The 14,552-nt window shown below is 55.9% G+C and overlaps 1 protein-coding gene across 1 annotated transcript in view; it reads right to left on the reverse strand.

Moving 5' to 3' along the window:
- Positions 1-12,061, reverse strand: part of ARID3C (AT-rich interaction domain 3C) — a 104,279-nt gene extending 92,218 nt beyond the window's left edge. Inside the window, exons 1-2 of the mRNA XM_053303471.1 lie at positions 11,263-12,061; positions 11,081-11,220 (exon numbers count right to left, since the gene is read on the reverse strand). Coding sequence (XP_053159446.1) covers positions 11,081-11,220; positions 11,263-12,061 — 939 coding nt within the window. The remainder of the gene's footprint in view (positions 1-11,080; positions 11,221-11,262) is intronic.
- Positions 12,062-14,552: the final 2,491 nt, after the last annotated feature.

Genomic DNA, 14,552 nt, shown 5'->3' on the forward strand with positions numbered 1-14,552 from the left:
GGCATAGTGGTTAGAGTGTTGGACTAGGAGCGGGGAGACCCGAGTTCAAATCCCCATCCAGCCATGAAGCTCACTGGGAGACTCTGGGCCAGTCATGTATCTCTCAAGCCAACCCACCTCACAGGGTTGTTGTGAGGATAAACATAAGCATGTACACCGCTCTGGGCTCCTGGGAGGAAGAGCGGGATATGCGTGAAAAGCGGGTGGGAAGCAGAGGCAGTGGTGCCCCCACCCCACCCCCACCCCCACCCGGGCTCCTTCAGGTGAGTAGGGGGCTGCACATGCTAACAGGGGGCTTAAGCTTCCAGACTACATACAAAGAGAGAGAAGAATCGGCTTCGGCTCCAGGCGGCCTTGGAGACAAAGTGGGATAAGGGATGGGATGAAAACACAGTGACGATTCATCGTTAATCGATGTGTGGCCGCCTTGCAAACGGGTGCGGCTGGAAGGCTCTCCCTCCAAGCTGACCTCCGAGACCCACCCCAGACCCAGGCACCAGCCATTGCACAAGTCAACCATCTTCGGCCTCCCAGGCGGAGTCACACCAGCCCCAGCCCCGCCACTGCCCTCCCCGCAATCCTCTGACTGGGCTCTAAAAATATTATAAGCTTCCATCCACAAAGAGCCAAATGGTGGGGGGGCGGGGGGGGGTGGAAGCAGCAGGGTGGGGCTGCTGGGCCGAGAGGCCGGCTGGGAAGCGCCGCCTCTTCTGCGTGCTTGACACATGAGAGGGACCTGCTGAGGTAACCTAGTTCTCGTCTGGCCAGTTGTCGAGCCTGAAATCTGGGGAAACGAGCGGATCCTTGCGCAACCCCGCAAGCGGAAAGGTCAGCCTTGCAGCACTCCAGCACCTCAGACAATGTAGGCATTTCAATGTCTTGGCAACGAATGGGGAAAGGCCAAGGGTGCCGTCAAGTCGGTGTCCACTCCTGGCGCCCACAGAGCCCTGTGGTTGTCTTTGGTAGGATACAGGAGGGGCGGACCATGGCCTCCTCCCACGCAGGATGAGATGATGATGCCTTTCAGGATCTTCCTCGATCGCTGCTGCCCGATATAATAGCAGCGGGGATTCGAACGGGCAACCTTCTGCTTGTGAGTCAAGCATTTCCCCACTGCGCCACTTAAGGTGACGGCAATGACTGGGGGATGCAGGGAAATGGTCTGGAGACGCCCCCAAATGCATCCCAAGCTCTCGTGTTCACACGCACACACCACCTCCATCCATCACTTCACAAGTCGCCCCCCTGCAGCCCGGCAGAAGACTCCGAGGTCTGCTTAAACACCACTGGCCCAAGGCAATCATCACAGGGCCATGGAACATGAGGGGTCAGCCCCAGAAATCCATTTTAAATGCCTTGCGGGACGGGAAAGGAAAACCGTTCCTCTGATCATCTGCGAAGTGCCTTTCCCGCCTCCCTACAGGAATGGTAACTCGCTGCAACACATTTGTGTGTTTTTTAAATTTCAATCAATAAATAAATAAATAAATAAAATTAAATAGAGCTCTTAAAAAGAATTTCAGGGAGGAGAGCTTGGTCTTGGGATCAGGAGCAAATTGTCCCATTTGCTAAGCAGAATCTGCCTTGACTTGCATATGGATGGGAGACTATACTTGAGTGCTGTAAGACGTTCCCCTTAGGGGATGGGGCCATAGCATCCGATTTGCATGCACTGCCAGCCAGCGCTGACAATCCTGAGCTAGATGGACCAAGGGTCTGGCTCAGTATATGGCAGCTTCCTATGAAAAAACGTATTCCCTGCTTTTCAGCAAACCAGTTTTCAAAGCACTTACAACCAAATAAAATAATCAAACTACAAGAAAACAACAAGAAAGCTGAGCCGTCACGAAAAATAAAACAAACTTTATTTTATTATTATTTATAATAATAAATAATAAAGCCAGAGTGGCAAAGCATCCTCCTTGCATGAAGAAGGAGGGCTTCCGTTCAATCCCTGGCAGCATCTTCAGCTCAAACGACCAGGGGATGGGGGAGAGACCCTTCCTGCAGTCTTGCAGAGATTCTGCTAGCCGAGGGCTGGATGGACCAGAGGCCGGCTCAGAAGCAGGCGGCTTTCTGTGTTTCACTGGACCTTTTCCCTACTGGATTTTACTCACAGCTTTGCATGAGAAGGTCCCAGGTTGTATTTGTCTGTGCTTAAAGAAAGGGTCCACAGCTGTTATGCATAATCTGGCCCTCTCTTTCTCATAATAATATATTAATATTTAATGGATGACATGATGAGGAAAATTACTGAGATTCGGCAATGCCTCGCTTGTCCTTTTAATTTCAAATGAGACTACAGCTCCCTTTGGCCGCTGGGGCTGGGGATGATGGGAGTTGCAGTCCAACAGCATCTGGGGTCCCAAGTTTGAAAACCCCTGAGTAATTCTCCCTCATTAAAAACCTCTGAGTATGGATACAGCACTTGAGCACATTCAAAGCACTTTGCAGGCAGCAGCATCCTGTAATCTTTATAACAATCTACATCATTCTCAAACGGCAGGTGTGGAGCTGGGAGGGAGTGACTTGTGCATGGCCACCTCAGCGGCTTGGGGGGCACAGGCAAGATTTGGAATACAACATCCCAAGATTCTCGGGCTTCCATCCATTTCATATTGTGTGCGGGGGGTTTTTTAATGCCTTCATGGCTGAAATGTGGTTTCCCGTCCTCCTGCCTTCATGGCTGAAAAAGGTGGTTTGGAAATGTCCATGTAGTGTCTGGCAAAATATGAAGACAGAGTCGTGTGGGGCAGGATGCGTAAATGAAATTTATTTCGCTATGGGGGTGGGTGGCTCTAATGTTCTGCACAGCTCTTTGCATGACCAGCAGAGAAGCAAAACAGACTAGAGAAATAAGGAAATCGCAGGGTTTTGCTTAAATCTGTGTAATGATTTCTACACGTTGCAGGTTCCAGCTTTTCTCACACAAAATTCTGCAGCTTGTGGATGTATTTAAGGCTTGTTCTAAGCATCAAATGTGCACAACCTTGTTAGGAACAACTTGCGATGAATTCTAAAGGGTGGCGGATGGGGTCAGGAGCAAGCCAGAGCATGGCACAGGGCCAGAAGAAACAAAATTGACACAGCACTGAATGCCTGGAAAGGAGGCAGTGGTATTCAAACACTCCACCCCAAAAGACAAATTCCGAGTATTCCTGCAGCATCACACACTTCCTGACAAAACTAGACCTGGATAACTAGGGATCCCGGGGAGGGGGAGAGTTGATTTATGGGCAGGGGTCATGGGGTTAAAGGTCGGGGAAAGAAAGAGGGAGAGGGGGACCAAATGGAAAAGCCACTTCCCCTCCTCATTAAATATTGACTAACTGCACAGTCCCTGCCTGGGCAGCGGCTTGAGCAGGCAGGACTCCAGGCCGCTGTGGAGTGATCCCAACCATGCACCACAAAAAGACCCCAGGTGAGTCCCCTGCATCGATTCCTGCATTAAGGATCGGCAGCCTCAGTCCATTAGCTTGCCCACTGACCAGGAAAGCAGAAACAGACCGCCCAGCTGCAGAACAACAAGAGGAGAGGCTGTTCTCCCCCACCATCCCACCCTTGGCTGGCCTGATGACTTTCCGTCAGTAGCTGCTCTTCCTCACAAGCCGGGAAGGGCACCCAAGGAGGCACAGCGGCCTCGGTTGCTCCTCTCTCCCCCGCACGCTGCCTTCAGGCTGGCCGTTTGCCTGGCAGAGCTGCACAGTTCGGCAGCCCCCATCACAGACCCGCCGCTCACCTCTTCCAGCCAACCCCAGCTTGTCCGCTAGCGGCACAATGACGCAGATGACGGACTGGCCCAGGGCAGGACTTCTGGCCCGCTTTGAGACGCTAGACTCTCCTCATGCAGCGTCTTTGTCGACTGTCCGAAGAGGGCTCCAGCCCAACTGACCTCACGAGGCCACTGGGAGATGATTAAAACAGGATTTCTACATACACACACACACACACACACACACACACACACACACACACGCTGCCTTGAGTTCACTGGCAGGAAAGGAAAGGCACAAATTTATTAAGGAATAATAAATAATGCCCAAGTGTTTGAAATACGTAAATCACTTCAAGAACCCTTTTTGTTGAAAAGTGGTAAATATTCCCTCTAATAATAATTTCCGGACAAACCACAAAGAACCATTCTTTGCTTAGATTTCATACATGCCCATTTGAACTGCTGTTCTGTCTTTGTGTTTTATGAATTGGTCACTCCAAGCACTTTTGAAAGAGAGCCCAGTCCATCCTCAACAATGCCTGTGCCTCCTTTGTCCCGCTGTTTCCTCTCATGTGTCCTCGGAATTTCTCGCTGGCAACCTGTCTTGGCCCCAGTTGTGGAATCCTGTCCTCGGGCAGGCAGCACCAGCATGACGGGCCAACTCCACACACTTCGGCAACCAGCCCCGACTATGAGGAAACAGGTATGCGGAGTGGAGAGGACCACGCACTGTACCAGGTCGAGGTGACCAAGAGGCAACCATCCCACAAGGACCCATCACTCCTCTTTCGAGAGCCCCAAAAGGAAGACATGGAAACCAGCCCCACTGGGGCCACTCCTGTCAAGACGCACTGCGGGAAAACCACGGCTGGTTCTTCCGCAATGCAGGCAGATGCAGCCGGGTTGGGCCAGGGCACGAGACAGAGCTTGGGTGGCAGAACTCGAGCAGGCAGGGTCCAAGAGAGCGTCCAGAGCAACCCCTGCTGCCAGGTGACCATCCAGCCCCCCTTGGACTTACACAGCCCAGCACCACAAACGGAGAGCTGGCAGATGCCACAGACAAGCAAGTGACTCCAGATAACACACACACACGAGTGAACCAAGTCACGTGTTTGTCAGCAGTGTGGTATAGTGACCATTCCATGTATTGTTTCTATCTTCTCTCTTTTATTTCTCAAAGGAAGCCTAAAGTGGCCTGGATCTGTTGAGTCCAATATGGCATTTTGGGGGGTGCAATTCCGTGTACACCCCTCCCCCAACGATACTCCTCCAGTCCCAGTCGCACCAGGGTAAGGGTGGAAGGGGAATTCCCAAGAAAGGTTGCATGCAGGGAGGAGAACCCCTTCCTGGCTTCAGTGAGTCATAACTAAAGTTACAGGATCGAAGCCACAAAACCTCCTTTACAAATTCATCCTCCTCTTAGCTGGACCCAGAGGCTTTCACAAGCGCTCAAGGCAAACTCTTCCAAAATCCTCCTTCGCTAAAAGAAGCCCTTTGGATGCCCCAGCCAGGGCCCCCCGCAGCCAAAACAAGACCACGGAACTCCCTGCCACTTGCTGACCGGCACTTGCATCTTCACACAACAAGCCCCTGAGATTAATGAAAAGCCCCCAAGGCCAATCTGCTTTGGAACAAGCCAGCTCTGGGCCTGATATGTGACGAGCAAGACATCTCTTCTAGCACCATGTGTGCGGCCAAACGCCCTCCCCAAGTCCATTTCACTCCCAGCAACTAAGCAAGGGTGGAGCTAGAAGGCCTCCCTGCCAACCCAAGGCTTCAGCCCTGTCTGCCAAGGAAAGAGGAATGCAGGGGGGGCGGCTACTTGCAGGGCATGACTGGGACAGGCGCTTAGCCCTCTAAGGCCTGCCGGTTCCCAGGAGGCTCTCATCCGAAGCCCACTTGGAACTGCTGGGATGGGGGGGGTTGCGGGGGGCGGGCAGGCAAGCCGAGTGAAAGCCCCTTTTTCTGCAGAGTCTTTCCTGCAAATCCCACCCTCACCCGGCCCTAGAAGGGAAATGTGGGGTCCTGACGCCTGATCCCACGCTAACCAATCGGAACTGCATCATTCCCAACTGCTGGGCCCCAGACACGTGCAGAGCTTGGATCAAGCTGGGGCTACTCCAGAGGCAGCTGCAACACACACCCCAATGGTGGGGCAGGGTGGGGGGTGGGGAGACTAGCAGTCTGTCCCTGACACTGCCTTCAGCCACTGTCCATGGGGGAAGGGGCCACGTCTGCCTGGAAGCCCCTTCCTTTATCTGCCCCGGCCATCTTCTTATCTCCAGCAAGCATGTCAAACAGCTCAGCTTCTCTCCCACTTGAATAAACAAGACAGAGACCTGCCATGTCCATTTCCTAATTCCAAAGGGCAAGTTTCCTACCAGGAATCTTGAGAGCGTCTGGGAATTATCACCTCTTTGCCTATAAGCCTCAAAACAATTCTTGCCCTCTTCTGGGGGGGGCGGGTTGCAAAGACAGATCCTGACACCTCTGGGTTTTCTCTCCCCCGCCCCCACCCATGTGCCACTGAGACCAAACTAGAATTGCCATAAGCATAGCAGGATCAAGTCCTTGTTTGCAGCAGGGTTACCCGGCTGAGTAAAGATGCTGGAAGGACGCAGCAGTGAGTTAAGAGTGATGTTTTGCTAACAGATTTTTGAGTCCAAGATGGTTTGATAAACATGCCAACATCGCTTAAAGGAATGTTCTGCCACGAAGCTCAGAACAAGGGCCAGGCACACCTTCCCTCACAGTCACAAAGACACACACAATTCTGAAGTGCTATTGTTGTGTACAAGAAGAGCATGTTTAACCCCTTCTTGGCAAAAGAGAGCAATGGGAGTTTGGGGGCTGAGTGGGCACAAGCCAGCTGACCACAAGAGGTTGGCTAGACCTGAAAAGGACTTCTCCTCTGGCATTCTCACCCTCAAACACGGGCTCCACTAGCTCAACAAAGCCATGGAGGCGTACAACTTTCTTCTGTCACAGTAGAGCACGAACTGCACAATTCCCCAGAGCCTTGATCTTAAAATATTGCATACAGAGAGACAGGACATGCTCTGCCACCTTAGAGACGAAGAGCCACTTGAGATGCTACTAATGTCCTCGCACATAAAGCACTTCCATGTAGGGGAAAGTGTGAAAGCAGCATGTCCACAAGCTCTCAGTGTTCAGAGAGATGAAGGTAGCCGCTGTGGCTTCCCAGGGTGCGCACACCATTTGTGTGCAATAAATCACACGTGACAAGCTGCACATCATTTTCACACGTCTTCCTACACAGAAGCACTTCTTTGCAGGCAGCAGCAGCAGCAGCAGCCTGCTTCACCAGATCCAGGTGGGAAAAGGAGAAGGCACATTCACAGCTGCTTGAGCTGCAGCCCAGCATAAACAAAAAGAGACCAAAAAGAGACGACGACGACTACAACAACAACAACAACACACCCCAGGATGGCTAAAAGCTTCTTAACATGTAACAAAACCAACACACACACACAGGAGCCAATTTTTGACATTAAGGAACTACCCACAACACTGGCTCCAGCACTACCAGAGTGATTAATGAAGTCCATCTCTATGATCTCCTGCAGTAACTAACGGTCCTCCAAAACTGTTCAAAGCACAGTATACCCTCCTGTGCCCCATCTTCATCAGTACTAGGGCCTGAACTGGAAAGGAAGTAAGTACAGGTCATTTCAGATACCATGCCTAGGATCTGAGTGCAAGTCCAACCCCAAAGGTACAAACCTTCCAAGTACTTCTAGAGTGCTTGAAAAATCCCCTCCCCTTGGGGTTGGACTGGCACTCAGATCTTAGGTGTTCTCTGAAATCAACTGCACTTCAGAAGTAATGAGATCCATTCAGACACTACTGCACATGTGTACAGTTCTCTGTACATATGAATACATTTTTGAGCTGGTTCAGATGATACTTTACTGGCCCACAAGATTAAAAGGGTACATGCCCAGAGCCTGCCTGTCCTGGCACCTTTCATGTGCATCCTGATACCCTCCTGGCGCATTCCTTCATTACAAGGGGGGGTGAGTGGGAGCAAATTACCACTCTTAAACCTGTAGCTTAAAGTAGTATTTAGGTCACATGTAGAGTGGTAATTTGGAAGAATCCCACCACCACCCCAGTTCCCATTTGATAAAGGAAGCAACAGGAGGGCACCAGGATGTCCAAGAAAGACGTCTGGATGAGTTTGCGCTCTTGAAGCATCCCCCTTTTAATTGTGCAGGCTGGGAAAGTATCACCCAAACTTTGTGTGAATGAGTGTGCATGCGTTCATTTTAGAAGTGAAGCAGCATGCAGGCCCCCTGTACCACTGCACAGGCATTGCGCATAATGTGCGGAATACTGGAATACTGTACACACATACAGATATGTACATGAACACACTGTGTGTTGAAAAGGAGATGTGGATAGGAATCATCGGAACATGCAAAGTCGTCCACATTTGGCAGAACGGCAGAGATAACAGGAATGATTCGTCAGGTGAGGAAGGAAGCCCCTCAACACAGCCCACTCCAGGAACCAAGCCACAAACCGGGCAGGGACCACATTCTCATGGTGAGCCAGCTGACCCCTCTCCCTCCCACCACGCCAACAGGGTCTGCAAAGCTTCCTCCAAAACCATCTTAATAACATTGTGAGCCGCCCAGGGACTTTTTGTATAGGGCGGTATAGAAACGAAATGAAATGAAATGACATAAATGAATGAATAAATGAAAAGGGGCAAAAAAGGGGCAAGTAAGATTCATTTGCCCCAAATGCATCGAAAGTGGGGAGTCCAATTGAAAGCACAAAAAGGCGCACAGGTGAGGGGGCCGTCCTCAGACCTCTCCCGCAGCCCACCAGGCATCCCTGCAGACTCTGGTCCCTGGTCACTTCCCCGCAATCAAGTTCCAATCCTGGACACCGGAGACGAGGACAATGCGGGGGGGGGAGAGCTTGGCTGTCAAGAGGCGGGCAGTGGGTGGGGGGGTTCAGCATTTGTGCCCCTCTCTTTTCATCACTCCTCCACAAGCACTAACCCCCCCCACCGCATTATCATGTGCTGTGGGGGCCTCTCCCTCTCTGTGCAGCTTCCTCCACAGCAGGATTCAGAGTAGTGGGCTGGGCGGGTGGGACTGCCAGCCACACCAGTGGAACTCCTTGCAGCAGCGGCAGGGTCAGAGAGGTCCCTGAGCTCCCTTCCAAGGCCTAGTTCCCCACTGGACACAGAGATCGCCAGGAGTGACTAGCCAGGCGGGGGAGGGAAGCGTTGATGCAGGGAAAGGGGGTGGGGGGCAAAGGACAGCCGCCCAGCCCTGGGAAGGGAGCCTTCGCTCAAGAAGACGCCTCAGAGAAGAGCTGGGGAGAGGCCGGGCCTGCCAGGAGGGCCCCCTGGAGAGTTTCCGAAGCCGAGGGGGGCATGTTTGCTGGGAGCCCTGAGCCAGGTTTCGGGAAGGGGCCACAGCAGAAGGGATGGGGAGACCCACCAAAAGAAGCCCGAGAAAGCGGGACTAAGCACAGCACGGGCAGGGGGGAGGCGGCACTTTGCCTGAGCCTCCCCCCCCCTCAAGCGGCTTCTCCCCAGCTGTCTCTCCCACCCCACAGGCTGCCTCCAGGCCAGCCATTCATGAGGAACCCCACAGCTCTACCTGATGAACAGCCAGGCTGCAGGCAGCAGGCAGGCTGGGAAAGAGAGGCGCAAATGGAGCTGAGGCGGGAGAGGCAGCAGTCTGGCCTCCTCTGACCTCCCCCCACCCTGCACTCATTAGGACAAGCCACTCCGGCAAGCAGGTGGGTCTGCAGGGTGGGCAACCCCCCCACCCACCCACCCACACCAGACTCATGACTGGGTTAATGTGAAGCACGCACACTTTGACACCCCCCCTGGAAAAAAATTCTGCAGACACCCCCCTTGCCATGCTAAATTTGAATGGACCTTCCCACCACGCACGCAGTTTGGCCCTTTGGATTGAGTGTGAAAGTCGATATTATTTGGGGAGTGGGAAAGAGGAATGGAGAACAGGAGCGTGATGGGAACTGGGAGACGGGTGCCGTGGTGGAGTGACCTAGTGAGGAGGGGCCGTTTCAAAACAGCAAGGCGGCGGCGGCGGCAGGCAGGAGGATTCAGCCACCCTTTTCAAAAGTGTGCAGGGATTTCCAGAGAAGGGACGGGGCGGTGAGACGCCTGGCCCACTGCAAGGAATACAACGAGCCTCAGTCGTTCAGAAGTGCAGAGCTGCTGTGGAATCCCGTCCTGAACAAGGTTGCCAGGAAGAGACCCGGGGGCCGTGTCTGCGGGGGCATAAACTCTCCGGCCTCAGGGGGGAGGAGGGTGATCACTCTTTGCTCCTCTGTCTCCCTCTTGATGCGGGGAAGGGAGGCAAGAGGGGCACTGAAAAGAGTCAGTGGGGTATGAGCAGTTCTGGGGGGGGGGCAGGGGCAGCTCTCTGGGGGGCTGAAAGGGGAATGGAGTGGACCGGAGCCAAGAAGCAGGCACTTGGGGTCAACTTCCCCATGACTCTGCTGCAGGACTTCTTCTTCATAGGCTTGAGACAGGCGAACACCTTTTTTTGAACCCTAAGAAAATCCTGGGCCAGTTTGGAAGCCAACAGCTATATTGACTGCTAACAACGTGCTGGTAGTATTTAGAAACTGGAGCTGATTCGCCAGCATCTCCTAAAAACAGGGTGGATCAGGACCAAGAACAAGCTGCCTGCTCTGGACAGGGCATGAGGAGTGGTGAGAGGCAGGCAGCCAGCCAGGGATAACCCCACTATCAGACCATGCGGTCAGTGGAAGGTGGGGAAAGTCGTGGGGGGTGGGAAAGAAAGGGCAGCCACGGGAAGGCGGGTCCTGGGAGTCTGTGGGAGAAGACCTGGCGGATGATGGTTTGGGAGGCAGCAAAAGGGAGCCGTGACACACTCTTGGGAAACTGAGTCAGCTCTGCAGGGCAGGGGTGTGTGTGTGGGGAAAGGTGTGCATGGGGCATACCGAGGAAAGGGTTGTGGGGCACATGCCCTCTCTGCAGAAGGGGACCAGATGCATGGATCCCCCTTGGGTAGATCAATCGGGAGGGCAAATGGAGGAAGCAAGCGGGGCAGTGGGTGGGGGGGCTCAGAATACAGTGGAAGCAACAACGAGGGAGGAGGAAAGAAGCAGGAAGGAGGCCGCGGAAGATGCCCAGGAAGGGACCACCGGGGCGGGGCAATGGAAAAGGAGGCTGAGGGTCGGGGACAAAGGGGAGCCGGGGGGGGGCAGTAAGGGGGCGCGCGGGGAAATCAAGAGTTGGAAGTGCTCCTGGGGACTCCTCTGCCCTGGAAGAAGAGGTTGCGGGGGGGGGGGGTCTGGAGAGGGGGAACAGCGCCTCCCTACCTGCTTGAACTGCTCCTCGTAGGTCCACTCGTGGTGCTGCTGCTGGGGGGCCGCGGGCGGCGGCGAGGCGGCCGCAGGGCCGGAGGAGGGCCGCTGGGAGAAGTGGGGCTCCGCCGCCACGGCTTCGCCCTCCTCCTCCTCTTCGTCGTCCTCTCCTCCTCCTCCTCCCTCTTCCTCCTCGCCGCCGCCCTCCTCTTCCTCGTGGCGCAAGGCGGAGCCGCGCTCCGTCTGGGACCGGCTGCGGGCGGCGGCGTCCGGTGGGGGGCGAGTGGGGAGCGGCAGCGGCGGCGGCAATGGGGGGGCGCGGGCGGAGGGCGCGGGCAGCCCCCCGCAGCGCCCGGCCGCCGCGAAGTGGCGCAGGGCCAGCGGGCTGCCCGCGGCGGCAGCGCCGCCTCCGCATGGACGGGGCTGCTGCTGCGGGGGGGCGCGTGTCTCCAGCGCCGAGCGCAACGGGGGTGGCGAGGGCTGCTGGCCGCGGGGGGCGCCGCCGCCGCCGCCTCCTGGCCCCCCGGCTCCAGGCTGGGCCGCCTGCGCCCGGCGCAGCTTCTCCTCGAGGCGCGCTGCCTGCGCCCGCTGCAGGTTCTCCATCACCGCCTCCAGCCGGAGTCCCCCGGCGGCGCCCGCGCCGCGCCCCGCCGAGCAGGACGACGACGACGAGAAGGCGGCGGCGGCGGCAGCCTGGCGGGAGAGAGAGAGGACAAGACGGGCAGCAGTCAGTGGAGGGGCGGGGGAGAGAGAAGGCGCTTTGGGGACTCTGCGGGAGAGGGCTCCTGGGAAGGCGGCGGAGGAGGAGAGGCGGGCAAGGCAGCGCAGGGGGCCCCGGAAGGAAGCCCACCCCGGAGGCGCAGAGGGCGAAAAAGTTTGCGCGCAAGGCGAGACCCGGCCCACGTGCGTCTCGGTCCGGCAAAAAGCCCGACCAACCCCGAAGGGAAGAGGCCCTGCTCGGCTGCCGGTCCCCCGAACAGCCCGGGCTCTGCCCATCCGGATTCGTCCAGCTCCCTGAAGTGGCGCACCCAGCAGCCGCCCGCCGGCCAGCCAAGGAGCCCCCCTCCCCCCGAACCAACTCTTGGAACCCGAAGCCGTGGCAAGCAGCCCGCGCTCCTTCGGTGCCCCGCGAGCCCGCCCGTCCTCCCTCCTCCGCAGCAGCGCGAGGAGAGACCGAGGTACGGAGGGAAGCCGGGCGGCTCCGGGGCGCTTCCTTACCAGGGCAGATTTCGTGGCGACGCGCGTGTTTTCGACCATGCTTCGCCTTGGCTCCGCACCTGGCTGCGTCTTGCCAACAGGGGAAGAAGGGGGGTGGGGGGACAGACACTCGGAGCCCCCCCTCCGGGAGGGAGGCGCGGGTCGCTCCTCGCCCGGAGCGGTCTGTTTAGCCCCGGGCTCCGCGGCTGCGGGCGCGCTCGGTCTGGCGAGGTCGGCTTGGGCTGCTGCGCCCCCCCAGGCCGCCCCTCCCAGCCATGTGTCAGATGGCTCCCTGTTTGGATTCTGCGGCGGCGTGTGGGGCGGCGAGGGGTGGGCTCGGGGCTCCTCTTGTCGCCCTCCGCCTCCTCCTCCGCCCTCCTCCTCTCTTCTTGCAACAAGTGGCAGCAAAGCAAGACTGACCCCTTGCCTCCTCCCCCCTCCGCCCCCCGCCCGAGAGATCAGCCGCCGCTGCTCCCCATTTGCTAACAACCCGTCAAGGGAGTGATGAATCGAAGGGGGCGGCCCGGCGCGGCGCGGCGCGGCGCGGCTGGGCTGACAGCCGCAGGGGGAAGCCGCTGCAGCAGCAGACCAGAGGAGCCCAGGCAGGGAGACCTCGCCGGCCGGCCGCCTTCCGTTCCTACCCAGGAGCAAGCAAGCCCCTCGGGAAGCGGCGGCGCGCCGCGGGCGGGGAGATGTCTCTGTGTGTGTGTGTGTGTGTTCCAGCGCTGGGGTTCAAAGCCCGGTCTGGCCTGGGTAGTCCTCGGGGCAGAGACAAGAAGAAGAGTCGGGCTGCAGCAGGACCCGTCCCCAGATCCCTGCAGTCCGGAGCTTCCCGACCTCAACTCCCGCCATCCCCCTGCACAAAGGGCACCGATGGAGCCTCCTCCGACTTCGACTCCCCATCAAATTCAGCTGATATACTGCCCCTGAGCATGGAGGCTCTATTCAGCCGCCATGGCTTCGAGCCGTGGATAGAGCTCTCCTCTTCCTCCTCCTAAACCCCCCTGTACTGAACTCGACCAAAGACAACCACAAGGCTCTCTGGTCGCCAGGAGTCGGCAGTACCGACTCGACGGCACACTTGGCCTTTTTGACCTTCCTGCTCCAGGAATGTGTCCGAGCTCCCTTCACGGCACTAGCCGCGGCCACTTCCTCTTAGAGCAGCAAGTTCCACCGTTGAATTCCGCGCTGCCTGAAGGCCTTCCCTTTGTTCTGAAGAACCGACGGCCAAGTCTCCCTTTCTGGCATTATTGTGTGTATATATATCTCGGAGGAGGAAGAAATGGCTCTTTCTCCACGCCCTGCAGACACGTCTGCTCCAACCCCCGATCATTTGGAAGGGAAGTTTATAAAACTATTTCCTCGACCTCCTCGCCCTTTGGGTTGCCCGCATGATGCTCTGCATGCAGAAGGTCCCGGGAACAGAGTGGGGGCGGGTTACATCAGCACTCACTCCCCCCCCCCACCGCGCAAAAAAAGTGGCCAACAATAGCACAACTTTTCAAGGGAAGGGGTTTGCTACATACATTCCAGCTTTGCAAAGATGTGGCTGAAACCAGGGTCCATCTTTTCACCAGCCATTGGACTTCACAAACATCTTTGCCTTGTTAATTGGTGCAGGAGTTTGAGTGCTGTGCTTGAATTGCAGGGACTTGGGTTCAAATCCCTTTTCAGCCAGGAAGCTAGTCTCTCTCTCTCTCTCTCTCTCTCTCTCTCTCTCTCTCACACACACACACACTCCTTAATACAAATATGACAAATTATATCTATATACCGCTTTTCAAACAAAGTCCCCAAAGCGGTTTACATGGATATAAATACATAAAATGGCTACTGTCCCCCAAGAGGGCTCACAATTTTTAAAAGAAACATGATAGACACCCAGATCCACCCCTGCCTATTTTCTTCATTATCTCCCTCATTCCGAGGGACCTGGGAGAGGGTCAAATGTGGGCCCCCTCTCCCCTAGCTATGACCCTGGAGGAGGGGATAAATAAACTTGCCAGTAGATAATATAATTCCAAAATTCCAGGGCCATTACATCTTTATGGGTGAAAAGTGGACATCCATAAAGGACAAAATGTGGGGGAAGGCCTACATTTTTGCTTGATTTTGACACTGCAGGGGTTGCATGGCTAAAGACGCCTCCTGAGTCTGGGTTTTTAAAAAGGCAGATAGGGGTCCCTCCTTCCCCTGCAGCTTGCCTATTCAGAGCTCACCATTTCACTGTTCTCTTAATATTGCCATAAGAAATATGAGCCATGAGCAAGTACAGCTGGCCCTCGTTATT

The sequence above is a fragment of the Hemicordylus capensis genome, chromosome 2 (assembly GCF_027244095.1).
Source record: "Hemicordylus capensis ecotype Gifberg chromosome 2, rHemCap1.1.pri, whole genome shotgun sequence".
Lineage (NCBI taxonomy): Eukaryota > Metazoa > Chordata > Lepidosauria > Squamata > Cordylidae > Hemicordylus > Hemicordylus capensis.